Source organism: Melanostigma gelatinosum (assembly GCF_949748355.1).
Source record: "Melanostigma gelatinosum genome assembly, chromosome: 3".
Lineage (NCBI taxonomy): Eukaryota > Metazoa > Chordata > Actinopteri > Perciformes > Zoarcidae > Melanostigma > Melanostigma gelatinosum.
In genome coordinates this window covers 449,321-475,274 of record NC_136636.1, presented here as the reverse complement: position 1 = coordinate 475,274, position 25,954 = coordinate 449,321, and the positions used below count along the sequence as shown (strand labels likewise).

The 25,954-nt window shown below is 44.4% G+C and overlaps 1 protein-coding gene across 2 annotated transcripts in view; it reads left to right on the top strand.

The window, feature by feature from the left end:
• Positions 1 to 25,954, top strand: part of chd6 (chromodomain helicase DNA binding protein 6) — an 85,801-nt gene that overhangs the window by 20,716 nt on the left and 39,131 nt on the right. For both annotated transcript variants that reach the window (XM_079265830.1, XM_079265831.1), the window contains exons 8-29: positions 284 to 345; positions 1,351 to 1,468; positions 5,856 to 5,942; positions 6,018 to 6,155; positions 11,347 to 11,468; positions 11,950 to 12,193; positions 15,432 to 15,608; positions 16,099 to 16,242; positions 17,807 to 17,905; positions 18,083 to 18,239; positions 20,349 to 20,559; positions 20,645 to 20,840; positions 21,692 to 21,856; positions 21,942 to 22,121; positions 22,683 to 22,793; positions 22,885 to 23,087; positions 23,272 to 23,352; positions 23,444 to 23,562; positions 24,858 to 25,017; positions 25,111 to 25,200; positions 25,337 to 25,440; positions 25,621 to 25,750. In XM_079265830.1, the coding sequence (XP_079121956.1) occupies positions 284 to 345; positions 1,351 to 1,468; positions 5,856 to 5,942; positions 6,018 to 6,155; positions 11,347 to 11,468; positions 11,950 to 12,193; positions 15,432 to 15,608; positions 16,099 to 16,242; positions 17,807 to 17,905; positions 18,083 to 18,239; positions 20,349 to 20,559; positions 20,645 to 20,840; positions 21,692 to 21,856; positions 21,942 to 22,121; positions 22,683 to 22,793; positions 22,885 to 23,087; positions 23,272 to 23,352; positions 23,444 to 23,562; positions 24,858 to 25,017; positions 25,111 to 25,200; positions 25,337 to 25,440; positions 25,621 to 25,750 (3,098 nt within the window). The remainder of the gene's footprint in view (positions 1 to 283; positions 346 to 1,350; positions 1,469 to 5,855; positions 5,943 to 6,017; positions 6,156 to 11,346; positions 11,469 to 11,949; positions 12,194 to 15,431; positions 15,609 to 16,098; positions 16,243 to 17,806; positions 17,906 to 18,082; positions 18,240 to 20,348; positions 20,560 to 20,644; positions 20,841 to 21,691; positions 21,857 to 21,941; positions 22,122 to 22,682; positions 22,794 to 22,884; positions 23,088 to 23,271; positions 23,353 to 23,443; positions 23,563 to 24,857; positions 25,018 to 25,110; positions 25,201 to 25,336; positions 25,441 to 25,620; positions 25,751 to 25,954) is intronic.

Below are 25,954 nucleotides of genomic sequence, written 5' to 3'. Positions count from 1 at the left end.
CAGAGACACACACACACACACACAGAGACACACACACACACACACAGAGACACACACACACACAGACACACACACACATACACACACAGAGACACACACACAGACACACACACACACACAGAGACACACACACAGAGACACACACACACACACAGAGACACACAGACACACACACACAGACACACACACAGACACACACACAGAGACACACACTCTTCTCGTGTGCGTTGTTTATTGTTATTTCATGTTATATATTGTTATTTCTCCTCCTCTTCCTCACTAGACTTCATCAGCAGAGGACCAATCAGAGGAGGCCGAGGAGTTTTATGTCAAGTACAGAAATTTGTGAGTTTCTGTACTTCACTTTATCTTCACCAGAATGTTTTCATGAGTTCGGTGTTGAAGGCTCAGATGGTTTGAGTCTCTCCTGTGTTCTGCTCAGACCAGGTTCAGTGGTCCGGTTGGAGGACCAGCCGTGGATCTCTGTCCTGGTGCCCTCGAGCAAGGCTGAGGTTGTGATTTTATTACACGTGAAGGTGAAGCTGACACCTGGTTCAACACCTGAAACACCTTCACGTGACCCAGGACTCTCCTGAACCAGTCCTGTAGATCCAGCGGCAGGTGGACTCTGTGGTTCTGTTGGCTGCTGGTCTCTGGTCCTTTGTTTGTTGTGTGGTTCGTGATGTAGCGGCGAGACAGGAGCTCAGTCGGCATGAGACAGGTAGAGGTTCCTCTTGTGATGCGAGGGTCCCGGGACAGCAGGTCCCGTGGGCACAAACACACTGAAGTCAAAAGGTGTTTTAGTTTTGGGACGAGGTGCAAATCATCCAGAAAGTCTTGGTGACGCCTCAGGAACGTCTTCTAATTTGGCACAGTTGTCCAGCTGGACTGAAGGACGAAGATATGCGGTCAGATGAAGACCTGAAGACATTGTGGAGACATGGATGTGGTTCTATCTTCATCCTCAGCTCCTCTTCCTCTCCTCACATAACCCATCATTGTTATGATGACAGTTTATCCTCACAGCTGATCAATAAAACCTCAAAAGTGAATGGATGGATTGTTGTGTAATGAAGTCGTGTTCAGTAATGTGGTGAGCGTGAGAACGTCCTCGTGCTTCCTCTTCTGTCGGAACGTGTGTGCTGCACAGAGAAGATCCACAGCCTGCTGCTGCTTGGTGTTTTCACCTTATTGTTGAGTGCTAGTCATGAGCTCCTGGTTGTTCACTGCAGAACCTGGTCTGAACAGAGGAACCAGGATATTTCTCCAGGTGGGCTTATTCATGAAGAAGAGAGTAGCAGTTCCTAGTTATTAGGAAGGAAACTAACACTACTGCTGTCTGTGTTTCAGCTCCTACCTTCACTGTAAGTGGGCCACTCTGGAGGAGCTGGAGAAAGATCCCAGAATCCAACAGAAGATCAAACGCTTCAGGACCAAACAGGCCCAGATGAAGCACCTGTTCACTGAGGTAAGCAGTCTTCTCCTTCCTGCTAGCAGAAGGTGATCAGGGGTCAATGAAGGAGTCACAGTCAGTCCGAGCTGCTGCAACGTGTTGAAAGTCTTTCAAGGTGAACGCCAACGTGCTGTCACCACCACAACGAAGGCAAAGAAGCATCCTCTCACCTCATGGTGGCAGACTGGCTCCGTCAAAGCCTTTCACAACTAATGTGAAAGTCTGTAGTGATGTGTTGAAGTCTGTAGTGATGTGTTGAAGCCTGTAGTGATGTGTTGAAGTCTGTAGTGATGTGTTGAAGTCTGTAGTGATGTGTTGAAGTCTGTAGTGATGTGTTGAAGCCTGTAGTGATGTGTTGAAGTCTGTAGTGATGTGTTGAAGTCTGTAGTGATGTGTTGAAGTCTGTAGTGATGTGTTGAAGTCTGTAGTGATGTGTTGAAGTCTGTAGTGATGTGTTGAAGCCTGTAGTGATGTGTTGAAGTCAGTAGTGATGTGTTGAAGTCAGTAGTGATGTGTTGAAGTCTGTAGTGATGTGTTGAAGTCTGTAGTGATGTGTTGAAGCCTGTAGTGATGTGTTGAAGTCTGTAGTGATGTGTTGAAGTCAGTAGTGATGTGTTGAAGTCTGTAGTGATGTGTTCAGGTCAGTAGTGATGTGTTGAAGTCAGTAGTGATGTGTTGAAGTCTGTAGTGATGTGTTGAAGTCTGTAGTGATGTGTTGAAGTATGTAGTGATGTGTTGAAGTCTGTAGTGATGTGTTGAAGTCAGTAGTGATGTGTTGAAGTCTGTAGTGATGTGTTGAGGTCAGTAGTGATGTGTTGAAGTCAGTAGTGATGTGTTGAAGTCTGTAGTGATGTGTTGAAGTCTGTAGTGATGTGTTGAGGTCTGTAGTGATGTGTTGAAGTCTGTAGTGATGTGTTGAAGTCTGTAGTGATGTGTTGAAGTCTGTAGTGATGTGTTGAAGTCTGTAGTGATGTGTTGAAGTCAGTAGTGATGTGTTGAAGTCTGTAGTGATGTGTTGAGGTCAGTAGTGATGTGTTGAAGTCAGTAGTGATGTGTTGAAGTCTGTAGTGATGTGTTGAAGTCTGTAGTGATGTGTTGAGGTCTGTAGTGATGTGTTGAAGTCTGTAGTGATGTGTTGAAGTCTGTAGTGATGTGTTGAGGTCAGTAGTGATGTGTTGAAGTCTGTAGTGATGTGTTGAAGTCTGTAGTGATGTGTTGAAGTCTGTAGTGATGTGTTGAAGTCGGTAGTGATGTGTTGAGGTCGGTAGTGATGTGTTGAGGTCGGTAGTGATGTGTTGAAGTCTGTAGTGATGTGTTGAAGTCGGTAGTGATGTGTTGAAGTCGGTAGTGATGTGTTGAAGTCGGTAGTGATGTGTTGAAGTCGGTAGTGATGTGTTGAAGTCGGTAGTGATGTGTTGAAGTCGGTAGTGATGTGTTGAAGTCGGTAGTGATGTGTTGAAGTCTGTAGTGATGTGTTGAAGTCGGTAGTGATGTGTTGAAGTCTGTAGTGATGTGTTGAAGTCGGTAGTGATGTGTTGAAGTCGGTAGTGATGTGTTGAGGTCGGTAGTGATGTGTTGAAGTCTGTAGTGATGTGTTGAAGTCTGTAGTGATGTGTTGAAGTCGGTAGTGATGTGTTGAAGTCGGTAGTGATGTGTTGAAGTCGGTAGTGATGTGTTGAAGTCGGTAGTGATGTGTTGAAGTCGGTAGTGATGTGTTGAGGTCGGTAGTGATGTGTTGAGGTCGGTAGTGATGTGTTGAAGTCTGTAGTGATGTGTTGAAGTCGGTAGTGATGTGTTGAAGTCGGTAGTGATGTGTTGAAGTCGGTAGTGATGTGTTGAAGTCGGTAGTGATGTGTTGAAGTCGGTAGTGATGTGTTGAGGTCGGTAGTGATGTGTTGAGGTCGGTAGTGATGTGTTGAGGTCGGTAGTGATGTGTTGAGGTCTGTAGTGATGTGTTGAGGTCGGTAGTGATGTGTTGAGGTCGGTAGTGATGTGTTGAGGTCTGTAGTGATGTGTTGAAGTCTGTAGTGATGTGTTGAAGTCGGTAGTGATGTGTTGAAGTCGGTAGTGATGTGTTGAAGTCTGTAGTGATGTGTTGAAGTCTGTAGTGATGTGTTGAGGTCGGTAGTGATGTGTTGAGGTCGGTAGTGATGTGTTGAAGTCTGTAGTGATGTGTTGAAGTCGGTAGTGATGTGTTGAAGTCGGTAGTGATGTGTTGAAGTCGGTAGTGATGTGTTGAGATCTGTAGTGATGTTTTGAGGTCTGTAGTGATGTGTTGAGGTCTGTAGTGATGTGTTGAGGTCTGTAGTGATGTGTTGAAGTCGGTAGTGATGTGTTGAAGTCTGTAGTGATGTGTTGAAGTCTGTAGTGATGTGTTGAAGTCTGTAGTGATGTGTTGAAGTATGTAGTGATGTGTTGAAGTCTGTAGTGATGTGTTGAAGTCTGTAGTGATGTGTTGAAGTCTGTAGTGATGTGTTGAAGTCTGTAGTGATGTGTTGAAGTCTGTAGTGATGTGTTGAAGTCTGTAGTGATGTGTTGAAGTATGTAGTGATGTGTTGAAGTCGGTAGTGATGTGTTGAAGTCGGTAGTGATGTGTTGAAGTCGGTAGTGATGTGTTGAGGTCGGTAGTGATGTGTTGAGGTCGGTAGTGATGTGTTGAAGTCTGTAGTGATGTGTTGAAGTCAGTAGTGATGTGTTGAGGTCGGTAGTGATGTGTTGAGGTCGGTAGTGATGTGTTGAAGTCTGTAGTGATGTGTTGAAGTCTGTAGTGATGTGTTGAAGTCGGTAGTGATGTGTTGAAGTCGGTAGTGATGTGTTGAAGTCGGTAGTGATGTGTTGAAGTCTGTAGTGATGTGTTGAAGTCTGTAGTGATGTGTTGAAGTCTGTAGTGATGTGTTGAGGTCGGTAGTGATGTGTTGAAGTCGGTAGTGATGTGTTGAAGTATGTAGTGATGTGTTGAAGTCTGTAGTGATGTGTTGAAGTCGGTAGTGATGTGTTGAAGTCTGTAGTGATGTGTTGAAGTCTGTAGTGATGTGTTGAAGTCTGTAGTGATGTGTTGAAGTCTGTAGTGATGTGTTGAGGTCGGTAGTGATGTGTTGAGGTCTGTAGTGATGTGTTGAGGTCGGTAGTGATGTGTTGAAGTCGGTAGTGATGTGTTGAGGTCGGTAGTGATGTGTTGAGGTCGGTAGTGATGTGTTGAAGTCTGTAGTGATGTGTTGAAGTCTGTAGTGATGTGTTGAAGTCTGTAGTGATGTGTTGAGGTCGGTAGTGATGTGTTGAGGTCTGTAGTGATGTGTTGAGGTCGGTAGTGATGTGTTGAAGTCGGTAGTGATGTGTTGAAGTCTGTAGTGATGTGTTGAAGTCTGTAGTGATGTGTTGAAGTCTGTAGTGATGTGTTGAGGTCGGTAGTGATGTGTTGACGTCTGTAGTGATGTGTTGAAGTCTGTAGTGATGTGTTGAGGTCGGTAGTGATGTGTTGAGGTCGGTAGTGATGTGTTGAAGTCTGTAGTGATGTGTTGAAGTCTGTAGTGATGTGTTGAAGTCTGTAGTGATGTGTTGAGGTCGGTAGTGATGTGTTGAGGTCTGTAGTGATGTGTTGAGGTCGGTAGTGATGTGTTGAAGTCGGTAGTGATGTGTTGAAGTCTGTAGTGATGTGTTGAAGTCTGTAGTGATGTGTTGAAGTCTGTAGTGATGTGTTGAAGTCGGTAGTGATGTGTTGAAGTCTGTAGTGATGTGTTGAAGTCAGTAGTGATGTGTTGAGGTCTGTAGTGATGTGTTGAGGTCTGTAGTGATGTGTTGAGGTCAGTAGTGATGTGTTGAAGTCTGTAGTGATGTGTTGAAGTCTGTAGTGATGTGTTGAGGTCAGTAGTGATGTGTTGAAGTCTGTAGTGATGTGTTGAAGTCTGTAGTGATGTGTTGAAGTCTGTAGTGATGTGTTGAGGTCAGTAGTGATGTGTTGAGGTCAGTAGTGATGTGTTGAGGTCTGTAGTGATGTGTTGAAGTCTGTAGTGATGTGTTGAGGTCTGTAGTGATGTGTTGAGGTCAGTCGTGATGTGTTGAAGTCTGTAGTGATGTGTTGAGGTCTGTAGTGATGTGTTGAAGTCTGTTCCTCTTCACCTGGCTGTTGTCTGTTCCTCTTCACATTAACAGTGTCTGGACCTCTCAGAACACATCTGAGTCTGTTGGGCTGCTGTGAGACCCTTTAAGCTCAGCTGTGTACACTGATAGATCACAGCATGGAGATCTTTAACAGCGGTTCAATAACAACCAGGAGAAGCAGAACTAAACGCTGCTGCTCAGCTAGAAAAAAACAAGTATTTAAGAACCAGCTTTTAAGAATGACAATAATGATCACTGCTGGTTTTAACTTAACATCTTGTTGTCTCTCCGTCCCGTCTCCCAGTCCGATGAGGACATGTTTAACCCGGACTATGTGGAGGTGGACAGAGTCCTGGAGGTGGCGGTCACCATGGACACTGAGACTGGAGAGGTAGGTAGCACATGAACACAGCAGTGGGAACACCAGGTAACAAACGCTAACGCCAGGTACCGCCGTGTGTTGTAGGAGGTCACCCACTACCTGGTGAAGTGGTGCAGTCTCTCATACGAGGAGGCCACCTGGGAGCTGCAGGAGGACCTGGACCCAGAGAAGATCAAAGAGTTTGAGGAGATCCAGAAACTGCCACCAGACCTCAGACACATGGTGAGTGGAAACATGAGTCCAGAGGAGAAGAAGGAGAACCTGAACACAACACCATGGTCTCAGACGACCACATACACAGCACTTTATCAATGGCTTCATAAGTAGTACAGGACTATTCACACAGCACATCGATGAAGTGAGAGGAAGTGTTTCATCTTCTTTATCAGCATAGTAACAGCAGCAGAGCTCATTCACTCCGTCAGCTGCTGTTAGTTTGGTTCTGACTCGACTCTAACTGCTGCAGCACCGTTTACTCCAAGCAGCTCAACGAGCATCACGTAGATCAAAGACAAGATGCTGTTCCATGACATCTTAATACTGCCCACTAGGTGGTGACTGTGTTGCTTTTACAGCCGGAGAACCAGCTGCTAAATACACATCAAGTGACCTGATTGAACTTCTGCAAAGATCTGGAGATGTGGGCGGCGATGAACAGATAATATTAGCTCAACAGTAGGGGTGTAACAATACGCGTATTCATATTGAACCGTTCGGTACGAGGCTCACGGTTCGGTACGCATGACGAACCGAACAATACGTTTGAATAAAAAAAACAACTAAAAAAAGTTGTTTTTTAAACCTTTATTTAACCAGGTAGTCCCGTTGAGATGAAACATCTCTTTTGCAAGGGAGTCTAACACATAGTTAGACAGAAAAACACAGAACAAGACAAGTTAAAAGAACTTAAAAGTTATAATACGAGTGTAATATAATGATAGTAACAGTATAATAATACTAGTATAATATAACAATAGTAATAATAGTATAATAATACTAGTATAACATAACAATAGTAATAATAGTATAATAATACTAGTATAATATAATAATAGTAATAATAGTATAATACTACTAGTATAATATAATAATAGTATAATAATACTAGTATAATATAATGACAGTAATAGTATAATAATACGAGTATAATATAATAATAGTATAATAATACTAGTATAATATAATAATAGTATGATAATACTAGTGCAATATAATGATAGTAATAGTATAATAATAAGAGTATAATATAATGATAGTAATAGTATAATAATACTAGTATAATATAATGATAGTATAATAATACCAGTATAATATAATAATAGTATAATAATACGAGTATAATATAATAATAGTATAATAATACTTGTATAATATAATAATAGTATAATAATACTAGTATAATATAATAATAGTAATAGTGTAATAATACCAGTATAATATAATGATAGAAATAGTATAATAATAATACGAGTATAATATAATGATAGTAATATAATAACACTAGTATAATATAATAATAGTATGATAATACTAGTGCAATATAATGATAGTAATAGTATAATAATACCAGTATAATATACTGATAGTAATAGTATAATAATACTAGTATAATAATAGTAATAATAGTATAATAATACTAGTATAATATAACAATAGTAATACTAGTATAATAATACTTGTATCATATAATGATAGTAATAGTATAATAATACTAGTATAATATAATGATAGTATAATAATACCAGTATAATATAATGATAGTATAATAATACTTGTATCATATAATAATAGTAATATTATAATAATACTCATAATATAATAATAGTATGATAATACTAGTATAATATAATGATAGTAATAGTATAATTATACTAGTATCATATAATAATAGTAATAATAGTATAATAATACTAGTATACCATAATGATAGTAATAGTATAATAATACTAGTATAATATAATGACAGTAATGGTATAATAATACTTGTATCATATGATAATAGTAATAATAGTATAATAATACTAGTATAATATAATGATAGTAATCGTATAATAATACTAGTATAATATAATGACAGTAATAGTATAATAATACTTGTATCATATAATAGTAATATTATAATAATACTCATAATAGTAATAATAGTATGATAATACTCGTATAATATAATAATAGTATAATAATACGAGTATAATATAATAGTATAATAATACTAGTATAATATAATAATTGTAATAATAGTATAATAATACTAGTATAATATAATAATAGTAATAATAGTATAATAATACTAGTATAATATAATAATAGTATAATAATACTAGTGTAATACACACATCACCTGACTGTGACACACATCGCCTGACTGTAACGCACATCACCTGACTGTAACGCACATCACCTGACTGTAACGCACATCACCTGACTGTAACGCACATCACCTGACTGTAACGCACATCACCTGACTGTAACGCACATCACCTGACTGTAACGCACATCACCTGACTGTAACGCACATCACCTGACTGTAACGCACATCACCTGACTGTAACGCACATCACCTGACTGTAACGCACATCACCTGACTGTAACGCACATCACCTGACTGTAACGCACATCACCTGACTGTAACGCACATCACCTGACTGTAACGCACATCACCTGACTGTAACGCACATCACCTGACTGTAACGCACATCACCTGACTGTAACGCACATCACCTGACTGTAACGCACATCACCTGACTGTAACACACATCATCTGACTGTAACACACATCATCTGACTGTAACACATCACCTGACTGTAACACACATCACCTGACTGTTACACACATCACCTGACTGTTACACACATCACCTGACTGTAACGCACATCACCTGACTGTAACGCACATCACCTGACTGTAACACACATCACCTGACTGTAACACACATCACCTGACTGAAACGCACATTACCTGACTGAAACGCATATCACCTGACTGTAACACATCACCTGACTGTAACACACATCACCTGACTGTAACACACATCACCTGACTTGTAACACACATCACCTGACTTGTAACACACATCACCTGACTGTAACGCACATCACCTGACTGTAACACATCACCTGACTGTAACGCACATCACCTGACTGTAACACATCACCTGACTGTAACACATCACCTGACTGTTACACACATCACCTGACTGTAACGCATCACCTGACTGTAACACATCACCTGACTGTAACACATCACCTGACTGTAACACATCACCTGACTGTAACACACATCACCTGACTGTAACGCACATCACCTGACTGTAACACATCACCTGACTGTAACACATCACCTGACTGTAACACATCACCTGACTGTAACACACATCACCTGACTGTAACGCATATCACCTGACTGTAACGCACATCACCTGACTGTAACGCACATCACCTGACTGTAACGCACATCACCTGACTGTAACGCACATCACCTGACTGTAACGCACATCACCTGACTGTAACGCACATCACCTGACTGTAACGCACATCACCTGACTGTAACGCACATCACCTGACTGTAACGCACATCACCTGACTGTAACGCACATCACCTGACTGTAACACACATCATCTGACTGTAACACACATCATCTGACTGTAACACATCACCTGACTGTAACACATCACCTGACTGTTACACACATCACCTGACTGTTACACACATCACCTGACTGTAACGCACATCACCTGACTGTAACGCACATCACCTGACTGTAACACACATCACCTGACTGTAACACACATCACCTGACTGAAACGCACATTACCTGACTGAAACGCATATCACCTGACTGTAACACATCACCTGACTGTAACACACATCACCTGACTGTAACACACATCACCTGACTTGTAACACACATCACCTGACTTGTAACACACATCACCTGACTGTAACGCACATCACCTGACTGTAACACATCACCTGACTGTAACGCACATCACCTGACTGTAACACATCACCTGACTGTAACACATCACCTGACTGTTACACACATCACCTGACTGTAACGCATCACCTGACTGTAACACATCACCTGACTGTAACACATCACCTGACTGTAACACATCACCTGACTGTAACACACATCACCTGACTGTAACGCACATCACCTGACTGTAACACATCACCTGACTGTAACACATCACCTGACTGTAACACATCACCTGACTGTAACACACATCACCTGACTGTAACGCATATCACCTGACTGTAACGCACATCACCTGACTGTAACGCACATCACCTGACTGTAACGCACATCACCTGACTGTAACGCACATCACCTGACTGTAACGCACATCACCTGACTAACGCACATCACCTGACTGTAACGCACATCACCTGACTGTAACGCACATCACCTGACTGTAACGCACATCACCTGACTGTAACACACATCACCTGACTGTAACACACATCACCTGACTGTAACACACATCACCTGACTGTAACACACATCACCTGACTGTAACACACATCACCTGACTGTAACACACATCACCTGACTGTAACACACATCACCTGACTGTAACACATCACTGACCACTGAATGGGAGATGAAGAGCCACGTTCACTCAGGTTTAGTTCCATCATTGTTCATGCTAATATGATGATGAGAAGATGTAAGTAACAACACTACATAACATTAAGGAGCAGTTTTTGTTTTTTATGCTGATGTGTTGCTAAGAAGACACCCCAGAAGATGGGTCACTCAGTTATAGTTCCATCATTGTTCAAAGTCAAAGAATAACTTCATGATGTTAGTTTTAATGAATACATATATTTTAAAATCAAGTACATTTCTCTGCATTTATAGTTTTCTACTGTACCGAACCGTGAGTTTTGTGAACCGTTACACCCCTCGTACATAGTGAGCAGAAACATCTAGTTTAGATGAAAGAAAAAGGGAACAATGACAACCTGCTCTTTCTACCTCCGATTCTCCATCTTGGTCGTGATTTGACTTTGTTCTTCTGAGTTTAAACGGCATCAGAGGTTCTCTTTCTGCTGGTGTTCTGCTTGGTGTTGGAGGTGAAACGGAGCTTTTCAGAGTCAGATCCTGAACGACCTCTTCAGGTGTGTGCTTGTTGATCTCCTTTTGTGCTGGAACCAAAAGAACCAAGTCGTTCTAACGTCTGACATTCTGCTCGTTCTCTTGCTGGATCTCTTCCATCACATTTTTATTTTATTATAGTTTTTTATTTTTATGTTTTAACTATGCTTTTTACCATGTTTTTACTATGTACTGGCTCTGTGGCACTCTGAGATTTAAAAAAAAAAAATGAAAAGTGCGTTACAAATAAAATACATTATTATTATTATTACATCTGATAAACGGTGTTCGTTGTGTTCATGTTGCAGGAGCGTCCTCCTCCAGAGAAGTGGCACAAGCTGGACCGCTGCAGAGGTTACAGGAATGGAAACCTGCTCAGAGAATACCAGTTAGAGGGAATGAACTGGTTACTGTTCAACTGGTACAACAGGTGAGTACTGCACACACTCTCTCTGTCCTCTCTGTCCTCTGTGTGTCATTTGTGTCCTCTCTGTCCTCTGTGTGTCATTTGTGTCCTCTGTGTCATTTGTGTCCTCCATGTCCTCTCTGTCCTCTGTCATTTGTGTCCTCTCTGTGTCCTCTGTGTCATTTGTGTCCTCCCTGTCCTCTCTGTGTCCTCTGTGTCCCCTGTCATCTGTGTCCTCTGTGTCATTTGTGTCCCCTGTCATCTGTGTCATTTGTGTCCTCTCTGTCCTCTCTGTGTCATTTGTGTCCTCCCTGTCCTCTCTGTGTCATTTGTGTCCTCCGTGTCCTCCGTGTCCTCCGTGTCCCCTGTCATCTGTGTCCTCTCTGTCCTCTGTGTCATTTGTGTCCTCCCTGTCCTCTCTGTGTCCTCTATGTCCCCCGTCATCTGTGTCCTCTGTGTCCCCTATCCTCTCTGTCCTCTCTCACTGTTTCCATCTCTCTTCTAGAAAAAACTGCATCCTGGCAGATGAGATGGGTTTGGGAAAGACCATCCAGTCCATCACGTTCCTTTACGAGATCTTCACCATGGGGATCCGCGGGCCCTTCCTCATCATCGCTCCTCTGTCAACCATCACCAACTGGGAGAGGGAGTTTAGAACGTGGACTCCCATGAACGTCATCGTGTACCACGGCTCTCAGATCAGCCGGCAGATGATCCTGCAGTACGAGATGTTCTACAGAGACCCGCAGGTAACGTTCTACACAGAGACCAGGTTCTAGAGTAGGGACAAGGTTTTAGGAGATAAAGTAGGGACGAGGTTCTAAAGTAGGGACAAGGTTTTTGTTCATAAAGTAGGGACGAGGCTCTAAAGTAGGGACGAGGTTTTTGTTCATGAAGTAGGGACGAGGTTCTAAAGTAGGGATGAGGTTCTAAAGTAGGGACGGGGTTTTTGTTCATAAAGTAGGGATGAGGTTCTAAAGTAGGGACGGGGTTTTTGTTCATAAAGTAGGGATGAGGTTCGAAAGTAGGGACTAGGTTTTTGTTTATAAAGTAGGGACGAGGTTTTAGTAGATGAAGTAGGGACGAGGTTCTAGAGGAGGGGCGAGGTTCTAGAGGAGGGACGAGGTTCTAGAGCAGGGGCGAGGTTCTAGAGGAGGGGCAAGGTTTTTGTTTATAAAGTAGGGACGAGGTTTTTGTTCATAAAGTAGTGACGAGGTTCTAAAGTAGGGATGAGGTTCTAAAGTAGGGACAAGGTTTTTGTTCATAAAGTAGGGACGAGGTTCTAGAGGGATGGGTTTTTGTTTATAAAGTAGGGACGAGGTTCTAAAGTAGGGACGAGGTTCTAAAGTAGGGACGAGGTTTTTGTTCATAAAGTAGGGACGAGGTTCTAGAGGAGGGACGGGTTTTTGTTTATAAAGTAGTGACGAGGTTCTAAAGTAGGGACGAGGTTTTTGTTCATAAAGTAGGGACGAGGTTCTAGAGGAGGGACGGGTTTTTGTTTATAAAGTAGGGACGAGGTTCTAAAGTAGGGACGAGGTTTTTGTTCATAAAGTAAGGACGAGGTTCTAAAGTAGGGACGAGGTTTTTGTTCATAAAGTAGGGACGAGGTTTTTGTTCATAAAGTAGGGACGAGGTTCTAGAGGAGGGGCGAGGTTCTAAAGTAGGGACGGGGTTTTTGTCTATGAAGTAGGGACGAGGTTCTAAAGTAGGGACGAGGTTCTAAAGTCGGGACGAGGTTTTTGTTCATAAAGTAGGGACGAGGTTCTAGAGTAGGGACGAGGTTCTAAAGTCGGGACGAGGTTTTTGTTCATAAAGTAGGGACGAGGTTCTAGAGTAGGGACGAGGTTTTTGTTTATGAAGTAGGGACGAGGTTATAAAGTAGGGACGAGGTTTTTGTTCATAAAGTCGGGATGAGGTTTTTGTTCATAAAGTAGGGACGAGGTTCTAGAGTAGGGACGAGGTTTTTGTTTATGAAGTAGGGACGAGGTTCTAAAGTAGGGACGAGGTTTTTGTTCATAAAGTAGGGACGAGGTTCTAGAGGAGGGGCGAGGTTTTTGTTCATAAAGCAGTGACTAGGTTCTAAAGTAGGGACGAGGTTCTAAAGTAGGGATGAGGTTTTTGTTCATAAAGTAGGGACGAGGTTCTAAAGTAGGGACGAGGTTTTTGTTTGTGAAGTAGGGACGAGGTTCTAAAGTAGGGACGGGGTTTTTGTTTGTAAAGTAGGGACGAGGTTCTAAAGTAGGGAAGAGGTTTTTGTTCATGAAGTAGGGATGAGGTTTTCGTAGATGAAGTAAGGACGAGGTTTTAGAGGAGGGGCGAGGTTCTAGAGGAGGGGCGAAGTTCTAGAGGAGGGGCGAGGTTTTTGTTTATGAAGTAGGGACGAGGTTCTAGAGGAGGGACGAGGTTCTAGAGGAGGAATGAGGTTCTAGAGAAGGGATGAGGTTCTAGAGGAGGGGTGAGGTTCTAAAGTAGGGACGAGGTTTTTGTTCATAAAGTAGGGACGAGGTTTTTGTTCATAAAGTAGGGACGAGGTTTTCGTAGATGAAGTAGGGACGAGGTTCTAGAGGAGGGGCAAGGTTTTAGAGGAGGGGCGAGGTTCTAGAGGAGGGGCGAGGTTTTTGTTTATGAAGTAGGGACGAGGTTCTAGAGAAGGGATGAGGTTCTAGAGGTGGGGCGAGGTTCTAAAGTAGGGACGAGGTTTTTGTTCATAAAGTAGGGACGAGGTTTTTGTTTATGAAGTAGGGACGAGGTTCTAAAGTAGGGACGAGGTTCTAAAGTAGGGACCAGGTTTTTGTTTATGAAGTCGGGACGAGGTTCTAAAGTAGGGACCAGGTTTTTGTTTATGAAGTAGGGACGAGGTTTTAGTAGATGAAGTCGGGACGAGGTTTTAGAGGAGGGGCGAGGTTCTAGAGGAGGGACGAGGTTTTAGTAGATGAAGTAGGGACGAGGTTCTAGAGGAGGGGCGAGGTTCTAGAGCAGTGTTTCTCAACTGGTGGGTCGCGACCCAAAAGTGGGTCGCGGACCCGTTTTCAGTGGGTCACGGGCCTTTGCCTGACAAAAAAATAAAAAAATAAAAATAAAGTTGTGATTTTATTTTGAAGGGCATTTTTTTATGCAGCGGAATTATTCCAGCATTTACGGCACTTGTTCAGTGGTGCAGGAAAAACACCGACCAATGCGTTGTGAATCACATCACGTGATGAAGCTCAGCCAATCAAATACGAGTATTCTGACAAGTTTCCTGACTTGAGTGAGATGTTCACACACCGTGACACACGGGGAGAGACGAGGATACAGACAGCAGAGCAGGACTGTTGAAGTGTGGGTTGTGAAAGTCAAATCATAGAACGATTTCCAAAAGAGAGAAATGTCCAGAGAGACCAGAGTCATTAGATTCTGACTGGACAGACTCATAGAGGTGAATTCTTCAAACACTAATTTCTCTTTTTGGAAGATGAGAAAAATATAATATTGTGGATTTTTCACTTCACCCTGAATGGACTGAGTTTAAAGCTGCAGCGTAATTCAGTGAAAATACTTTTTTCTAAATTGAATTTCATTACGTAATTTATTTTTTACTGTTATTTTACTTGAAATGAGAAGAACATGTATTCATGTATTTCTAATCCATCTAGTTAAATTTGAAAAATGAGAATAATAATTGTTAAAATATAATTGTGCTTTCTTTATTTGATTTGACAGTTGTTTACTACACAGAGACGTTACTACTACTAGACGTCTTGAATATAGATATACCCAAATTATATATATATATATATATATATATATATATATATAATATAATATATAATAATATAATATATATATATATAATTTGGGTCGTGGGTCCCGGCTTGTCATTAAGGGGTGATGGTGGGTCCCGCAGCCAGACCAGTTGAGAACCACTGTTCTAGAGGAGGGGCGAGGTTTTAGGAGATAAAGTAGGGCGGTCCGCTCTTCATCCCTTTGTGAACCTTTACTCCTCAGGGGAACACCATCCCCGGTGTGCTGAAGTTCCACGGGCTGATCACCACCTTCGAGATGATCATGGCCGACTGTCCCGACTTGAGGAAGCTCCACTGGCGCTGCGTGGTGATCGACGAAGCTCACCGCCTGAAAAACAGGAACTGCAAACTGCTGGAGGGGCTGAAACTCATGAACCTGGTCAGTCTGGGTTTGCGTGGGAGGGTCCTAACACATGGTTGATCACGTCTCAATAAGTTAAAGGGGAACATTAACATGCTTTTCTCAGTTGTTCCAGAGGTTCCTTCAAAACACCTTTTCTAAAAGATGTTTGTTCATTACAGTCACTTAGCAGACGCTTTTACCCAAAGCTTACAATTCAGATTCTATCACATTTCTACACCGTAGGCACAACTACGGGAGACATTTTGGGGTTAAGTGTCTTGCTCAAGGACACATCGACATGCGACTAGCAGAGCCGGAGCCGGGGATCGAACCGCCGACCCTCTGATTGAAAGACGGCCCTGCTATCCACTAGAAACCTGTTGATATCTAAGTCCTTCATGCGTCTCCTCTCATTGCTCTATGTGTTTGTATGTCGTCTGGTTTACTTGTTGTAATGAACCTTGTGTCATGGTTCTCGGTTCATCGGGAGCAGCAGGTTCTAAAGAAGACTCTTGTCTCCAAACAGGAAGACAAGGTTCTGCTGACAGGAACCCCTCTGCAGAACTCAGTGGAGGAGTTGTTCAGCCTGCTGAACTTCCTGGAGCCGCTGCAGTTTCCTTCAGAAAGCACTTTCCTGGAAGAGTTCGGAGACCTGAAGACAGACGAGCAGGTGTGTTTTCATCGTAGATACACGGAGCTCATCACAGCGACAGGAAGTAGAGTTTGTAGGAAATGTTTCAGCAGCTCTGAGTCTCTGGGCCTTTCTCAACACCCAAGTTAACAAAGACGGACTTGTGAACTTTTGGAGTCCAGACTTCAAGTCCAGAGAACGCTGTACGGACAATTGCAACAGCAGCTTACTTGATGACATCACCACCTCAGCTGGTCTTGCCAATGAGTTTAATCTTTTTTTTTTTTACTGTAAAGTATTTTTACAATCAAACTAAGTATGACAACCCTGCCTTCTTCGTTTTCATTTAAAATAAAAAATGATATATTATATAGTAGGGGTGTAACGTATTCGTATTGAACCGTTCGGTACGAGGCTCACGGTTCGGTAAAAAATAAAAAAAACTTTATTTAACCAGGTAGTCCCATTGAGATTAAAAATCTCTTTTGCAAGATGTAAGTAACAATACAAGATGTAAGCAAGATGTAAGTAGCAACACTACATAACATTAAGGAGCAGTTTTTGTTTTTTATGCTTATGTGTTGCTAAGAAGACACCCCAGAAGATGAGTCACTCAGGTATAGCTATACTATATAGCTGTACTTTTATGCTTTCATACTTTTCTATGACCTTTCTACATATATATATTTATATATATATATATATATATATATATATATATATATATTTATATATATATATATATATATATATATATATATATATATATATATATATATATATATATATACATACAATTATATGTATTTATACATACAATTACATATATATATATATATATATATATATATATATATATAATAGGGGTGTCACGGTTGGGTTGGGTACGATACAGTGGAGCCACGGTTCGGTTCGTTTCGGTACAGTAGAAAACTATAAATGCAGAGAAATGTACTTAAAATATATTTATTCATTACAACTAACATCATGAATTTATTCCCCCCCCAGCTCACCGGACAGTGCTGCGGTGAAACACCGTTTATACTTTAAAGCCATTGATGCCTGTGTTTTATCTTGTATATATTTATTTAATGTCTCGTCTTAATGTTTTTATACATTTTTTATCTGTTGCTGCTGTACTGATGAGTCGCCAACTTAATTTCGTTGCATGTTTTTACAATGACAATAAACATCCTTATCCTTTACAACAGTAGTATTTCTAAAGTTTCAACTTCCAGTTGTGTGATTTCTCCTCCGCCATTGTTTCCTGTTGCTGGTGCAAAATGCATTCTGGGATATTTGGCTGTCCCAAGTACAGACAAGTCACCTCCGATGCATCCCCGGTAAAATGGGCGGAGCCATGTCCGGGCATTAGGACCGTGCTTGGCTGGATGTGAACTTTGAATTGGAACAGTACTTGGGCTGAGACTGATGGCGTTTCACAAGTCCACGAGTTCACAAGTACAGAGAAGTACACATGTTGAAAGGCCCTCTGTGTCTCATCTCCTGATTTATAAAACTCTTAGTATGGACACAGAGAGAAGGACAAGAAGACAATCTGCATGTCTCATGTATGTCCCACCTCCTGTGTTCTCGACTCCAGGTGAAGAAGCTTCAGGCCATTCTGAAGCCCATGATGCTGAGAAGACTGAAGGACGACGTCGAGAAGAACCTGGCCCCTAAAGAGGAGACCATCATCGAGGTGAGACCACTGAGCGCACAGGTTCTCTGTCCTCCCAATCTTTTATTTATTCTTCTTATTAACACGTTTTCAACCACAACTCCTCTCCCTGAGCAAGAAGAGCTCCAGTATGATCTTTAGTTATAGTGGATGAGAAAACAAGTTCTAAACCTCTTCATCCTGGTGGTGATCCTGCAGGTGGAGCTGACAAACATCCAGAAGAAGTACTACCGAGCCATCTTAGAGAAGAACTTCTCCTTCCTGTCCAGAGGAGCCAACCAGCACAACATGCCCAACCTCATCAACACCATGATGGAGCTCCGCAAGTGCTGCAACCACCCGTACCTCATCAGAGGTGAGGACACCCACACACACACACCTCATCACAGGTGAGGACACACACACACACACACCTCATCACAGGTGAGGACACACACACACACACACACCTCATCACAGGTGAGGACACGCACACACAAACACCTCATCACAGGTGAGGACACACACACACACACACACACACCTCATCACAGGTGAGGACACACACACACACACACACCTCATCACAGGTGAGGACACAGACACACACACACACACACACACACCCGTACCTCATCACAGGTGAGGACACCCACACACACACACACCTCATCACAGGTGAGGACACCCACACACACACCTCATCACAGGTGAGGACACACACACACACCTCATCACAGGTGAGGACACACAGACACACACACCCGTACCTCATCACAGGTGAGGACACCCACACACACACCTCATCACAGGTGAGGACACCCACACACACACACACCTCATCACAGGTGAGGACACCCACACACACACCTCATCACAGGTGAGGACACCCACACACACACCTCATCACAGGTGAGGACACACACACACACACACACACACCTCATCACAGGTGAGGAGACCCACACACACACCTCATCACAGGTGAGGACACACACACGCACGCATGCACGCGCGCACACACACACCTCATCACAGGTGTCTTACTGAAGAACTAAAACAGCTGCTGTCCTCTCGTCTTCTCCCTCCCGTCTCCGACATCTCTACGTCTCTTACCTCTCGTCTTCTATCTCTGGTTTCCAGTGGCGGGCCGTGCATTTCATACCTGGGCCTTCACTGCTGTCTTACCACCTAATAACCTCATGGTGGCGCCACAGCTGCGGTTATTTGTTTCTAGGTGTAACATCACGTGTTCGTTTTCAACCGTTCGGTACGAGGCTTACAAACCCAAAATGCAGAAGCTTAAATTGTGGTAAATATAACGTTTTCGGTGGACACCGGTCTGTCTGTCTGTTTAGTTTCCGGGTCAGCGTCTGACCCGGAAACTAAACAACGCGCACAAACTCACGCTGCATTCTCCCCGCAGCGTTCAGCTGTTCCACTGATTCAAACAGGGCGAAGCAATCGCCACACAATCCCCATTTCTCCAGACCATCATTCATCAAAGAAAACAGCCCAAACGGATTCAATGATCCGGACCCTAACCCACGCAGGACGGGACCCGAACCCCACGCAGGACGGGACCCGAACCCCACCCCCACGCAGGACGGGACCCGAACCCCACGCAGGACGGGACCCGAACCCCACCCCCACGCAGGACGGGACCCGAACCCCACGCAGGACGGGACCCGAACCCCACGCAGGACGGGACCCGAACCCCACCCCCACGCAGGACGGGACCCGAACCCCACCCCCACGCAGGACGGGACCCGAAGCCCACGCAGTACGGGACCCCACCCCCACGCAGGATGTGACCCTAACCCCACCCCCACGCAGGACGGGACCCCACCCCCACGCAGGACGGGACCCCAACCCCACGCAGGACGGGACCCCAACCCCACGCAGGACGGGACCCGAACCCCACCCCCACGCAGGACGGGACCCGAACCCCACCCCCACGCAGGACGGGACCCGAAGCCCACGCAGGACGGGACCCCACCCCCACGCAGGACGGGACCCCCACCCCCACGCAGGACGGGACCCTAACCCCACCCCCACGCAGGACGGGACCCCCACCCCCACGCAGGATGGGACCCTAACCCCACCCCCACGCAGGACGGGACCCTAATCCCACGCAGGACGGGACCCCACCCCCACGCAGGACGGGACCCTAACCCCACGCAGGACGGGACCCTAACCCCACGCAGGACGGGACCCGAACCCCACGCAGGACGGGACCCTAACCCCACGCAGGACGGGACGCTTCGTCATTACCCCGTCTCACTACCTCTTGTCTCCTACCTCTCGTCTCCTACCTCCGGTCTCCTACATCTCTACGTCTCCTACAGCTCTACGTCTCCTACCTCCTGTCTCACTACCTCACGTCTCCTACCTCTGGTCTCTTACCTCCCGTCTCCTACCTCTGGTCTCCTCCCTCTCATCTCCTACCTCTCATCTCCTACTTCTCCTCTCCTTGTGTTCTCAGGAGCCGAGGAGAAGATCCTGGAGAGCTTCAGGAAGTACCACAGCCCTGACGCGCTAGACTTCCAGCTGCAGGCCATGATCCAGGCGGCCGGTAAGCTGGTGCTGATCGACAAGCTGCTACCCAAGCTGCTGTCGGGGGGGCACAAGGTGCTGGTGTTTTCCCAGATGGTCCGGTGTCTGGACATTATGGAGGACTACCTCATACAGAGACGGTGAGGAGAGGAGAGGGTGAAGCTCCAGGAAACATCTGTGACACACATTTTATTTACGTTAATAACCAGCGTGTTTGTTCTGCAGATACACGTACGAACGCATCGACGGCCGTGTGAGAGGGAACATGCGACAGGCCGCCATCGACCGATTCTGCAAGCCGGACTCGGACCGCTTCGTCTTCCTGCTGTGCACCCGAGCCGGAGGGCTGGGAATCAACCTCACGGCCGCAGACACCTGCATCATCTTCGACTCGGACTGGAACCCTCAGAACGACCTGCAGGTGAGAGACGAGGTCACTTTAACATGAAGTATATGACGATATATAATACGATATACTCCACGTATATTGTCATATACAGCCCAGCACTTCTTATCGTCACTCTGATTAAAGTTCTTGATATGTTGATCTTTCATCATAAAAACCTGTTAAATCATCAAAATTCATTATATTTTATTTGTGCAGATCATTATTATTTATTTTATAGAAAATGTTTTATTTGTTAAATAAACAGTGGAATGCAGTTATTCTCATCTATGAAATATTAACAACTTTATTTTCCGATTCCATTTTCTATTGACAGAATACACAAACATTTTACTCACTTTTCCTTCATTGTTGCTTGTTGTTGGTGATCCTGGCTCTACTGTCCAGGTTGTTTAGTTTACTAGTTGTTAATTTAATTAATACCACTATATTCATGGTATATACTGTGCATTTCTATTTTCTATTCTATTCTATTTTAGCTTATTTTTTATTAATCTATTCCTTCAATTCAATGTCTGCTCTGTTATTTTATTGTACTGTATATATTGTGCATTCCATAAGTTATATTTTACTCTGTGAATTGCTGCTGCTACAAACGAATTTCCCCCTGGGAATGAATACAGTTTATATCTATATATCTTCATGTAATATTTAAATTGATGTCCAGAATCAAACATTGACGATTAAATCTCAGATTAATCTGACAGTTGTTCCAGATGTTTTCGAGATTTCTTTCTACTCTTCAAGTCTCATAGATATTATAGTTCACCTGAGTGTCACACAAACCCCAGTGCATCATGGGACATTCTCTGATCAGCCTGCATCATCACGTTAATGGTTCCATACGTTCCACCTCTCTCCTTCAGGCCCAGGCTCGCTGCCACCGGATCGGTCAGAGCAAAGCGGTGAAGGTCTATCGACTGATCACCAGGAACTCCTACGAGAGGGAGATGTTTGACAAAGCCAGTCTGAAGCTGGGACTTGACAAAGCTGTCCTCCAGGACATCAACCGCAAGGGAAGCCTGAACGGGGTGAGACAGGACAGCGAGACTGTCGGAGTGTTGTGTCCCAGAGACGCCTGTTTGTCTTTACCATAAAAACTGTTTTTGTCTTCAGGTGCAGCAGCTGTCAAAGCTGGAGGTGGAGGACTTGTTGAAGAAAGGAGCGTACGGAGCGCTGATGGACGAGGAGGACGAGGGCTCCAAGTTCTGCGAGGAAGACATCGATCAGATCCTTCAGAGACGGACTCACACCATCACCATCCAGACGGAAGGGAAAGGGTCCACGTTCGCCAAGGTACCGGTCCTCAACGGGGACTGTCTCAAATACTGGACCACATCCATCTGATGAAGTTATGAAGGACATGAGGGACACAGTCTGTCTCTCTTTAGAGGACGTTTGTCTCAAATCATTGAACCGCTGCTCTTAGTGAAGGCTTTAAATTACACAGATAGTTTACTTTTTTGTCCCAGAGAGATAAGATACGATCGACTTTATTGCCCCGATGGAAACACAGTGTCTGCTGTTAAAACAATACAAATAACATATTGCATACATACATTACATACACACACACAGTACCTACAGTACATGCACAGACTGCCACCGGCCAACAAACACATGTCACACTGCCCGTTGTACAACGCACCAGCAGTGTGTAGTTAAGATATTAAAATTAATACAAATGGGTGTTACAGGGTTAAGCTCTGGCTCGCTTGCCATTCAGAGCTTTGATGGACAAAGGAGTTCTTAAAGCGGTTGAGACTCTGAATCCTTCAAATACTTCATATTTTTGTAAAACCACGTCGCTCCATCAGAGCAGAATGTGACCCTCTGTCCTCTCTCCTCTGTCCTCAGGCCAGTTTCATCTCCTCTGGAAACAGGACGGACATTTCTCTGGACGACCCAAACTTCTGGCAGAAATGGGCCAAGATCGCTGAGGTGGAGATCGACTCCAAGTCTGAGAAGGTACAGAGAGAAGAAGACATTTCATCATATATAATGCTATTCATTACATAATGTTCTATATGACGTATTCCTCTGTCCTCGACTCCTCTAGGAGTCCTTGGTGATCGACACTCCTCGTGTGAGGAAGCAGACTCGTCACTACAACTCGTTCGAGGACGACGAGCTGATGGAGTTCTCAGAGCTGGACAGCGACTCTGAGGATCGACCGTGTCGGACTCGACGTCTGGGAGAAAGAAGCAGACGTTACCTCAGAGCAGAGTGCTTCAGGGTGGAGAAGAACCTGCTCATCTTTGGGTACCAGAGACACACACACATACAGATAGACAGACACACAGAGAGACAGACAGACAGATACTAGATACACATAGACACACATGGACACACACACACAAGCAAAGAAAGTAAATGTTGAAGTTTCAGCTTATTAAAGCTTCTCCTTTTTTACTTCCTGTCCTCCCGATGTCCTGTGTGTCTCCAGGTGGGGTCGGTGGACGGACATCATGAACCACGGTCGCTTTAAATGGCACCTGGCAGAGAGAGACATGGAGGTGATCTGTAGGTAAGAAGACAAGTCTTTTATTGATCCTGAGACGATGAGAGACATCGCTGTCCGTCTCCGGTGTGAAGGACAGATTTGGTTTGTGATTCAGGGCTCTGCTGGTTTACTGCCTGAGACACTACAAAGGAGACGATAAGATCAAGAGCTTCATCTGGGACCTGATCACACCCACCAAGGAGGGCCAGGACCAGGACCTGCTTAACCACTCTGGTGAGGGTTTTCAACATTACTTTAACGTAGCATGTTAACGCGCACTTTAACGTAGCATGTTAACGCGCACTTTAACGTAGCATGTTAACGCGCACTTTAACGTAGCATGTTAACGCGCACTTTAACGTAGCATGTTAACGCGCACTTTAACGTAGCATGTTAACGCGCACTTTAACGTAGCATGGTTAACGCGCACTTTAACGTAGCATGTTAACGCGCACTTTAACGTAGCATGTTAACGCGCACTTTAACGTAGCATGTTAACGCGCATTTTAACGTAGCATGGTTAACGAGCACTTTAACGTAGCATGGTTAACGCGCACTTTAACGTAGCATGGTTAACGCACACTTTAACGTAGCATGGTTAACGCGCACTTTAACGTAGCATGGTTAACGCGCACTTTAAAGTAGCATGGTTAACGCGCACTTTAATGTAGCATGTTAACGCGCACTTTAACATAGCATGGTTAACGTGCACTTTAACGTAGCATGGTTGACACGCACTTTGACGTAGCATGGTTAACGCGCACTTTGACGTAGCATGGTTAACGTGCACTTTAACGTAGCATGGTTAACGCACACTTTGACGTAGCATGGTTAACGCGCACTTTGACGTAGCATGGTTAACGCGCACTTTGACGTAGCATGGTTGACGCGCACTTTGACGTAGCATGGTTGACGCGCACTTTAACGTAGCATGTTAACGCGCACTTTAAGGTAGCATGGTTAACGCGCACTTTAAGGTAGCATGGTTGACGCGCACTTTGACGTAGCATGTTAACGCGCACTTTAACGTAGCATGTTAACGCGCACTTTAACGTAGCATGGTTAACGCGCACTTTAACGTAGCATGTTAACGCGCACTTTAACGTAGCATGTTAACGCGCACTTTGACGTAGCATGGTTAACGCGCACTTTGACGTAGCATGGTTAACGCGCACTTTGACGTAGCATGGTTAACGCGCACTTTGACGTAGCATGGTTGACGCGCACTTTGACGTAGCATGGTTGACGCGCACTTTAACGTAGCATGTTAACGCGCACTTTAAGGTAGCATGGTTGACGCGCACTTTGACGTAGCATGGTTGACGCGCACTTTGACGTAGCATGGTTAACGCGCACTTTCACGTAGGGTCGTTAAGGCTTCTCTTTTTTCCCCCAAACATCCACATGCCTAAATTACCCACAAATGCAACTACAGTTTGGTTGGATATTTGATGACTCCATGGTTCATGATGTTGGTACCTAACCTGCCGTGATGATGGTTGCTTCCCTCCCTCCCCTCTGGGCTGCAGGCTTATCAGCGCCGGTCCCTCGCGGTCGGAAGGGGAAGAAGCTGAAGAACCAGCTGAACGTTCCTGAGGTGAAGAACGCAGACTGGCTGGTCCACTGTAACCCCGAGGTGGTGCTGCAGGACGAGAGCTACAAGAAACACCTGAAGCAGCACTGCAACAAGTCAGTCTACACCCGACTGAACCGGCTATGAGTCTAGAGACACAGAAAGTAATCTATTACCATACAGATTAACCCTTCCCTCTCTGTTCTTAGGGTGCTGCTGAGGGTGAGGATGCTGTACTACCTGAAGGTGGAGGTGTTGGGTGAAGCTGCCAATCAAGCTCTAGAGGGGGTACCTGCCAGGTAACTTCACATCATGACGACACCTCGTTGGATGGTTGATCATCTGATTCATGATGGACGTATTAACTGTGTGTGTGTGTGTGTGTGTGTGTGTGTGTGTGTGTGTGTGTGTGTGTGTGTGTGTGCGCGCGGACAGTAAACTGGAGGTGTCTCTACCAGACATAGACTACATTGAGATCCCTGCTTCATGGTGGGATGCTGAAGCTGACAAGTCTCTCCTCATTGGAGTCCACAAACACGGTGAGGAAGACGTCTCAAAGGATGAAGACAGCTGATGATTCTCCCTCAAAGATTATTGATTATTGGCTTCAGCCCCTGTCAGCGTTTTTAATATTTAGATGCTGTGTTTGAAACGTTGGGAGCGTCACAGGCATCTGTGTGTGTGTGTGTGTGTGTGTGTGTGTGTGTCTCCCTCTACAGGCTACGAGCGCTACAACGCCATGAGGGCCGATCCAGACGTGTGTTTCCTGGAGAGAGTCGGGATGCCAGACGTCACAGCTCTGACTGCTGAACAAGGAGGAGGGGAGGGGGGGTCTGACATGACTGACAGGTGGAGCATTCACACACACACACACACACACACAGGTGTATTACGTAGAGACGCAGAGGCAGTGAGGCGTAGAGTTGTGGAGACCTAGAGAACCAGAGGGGGCTGTGCTGCTCAGAACCTGAACAAAGGTTCTCCTCCTGTCACAGAACAGTCTTCTTAACACTGCCAGGGTACAGGGCTCTGCTTCTCCAGTCTGAACTCTAC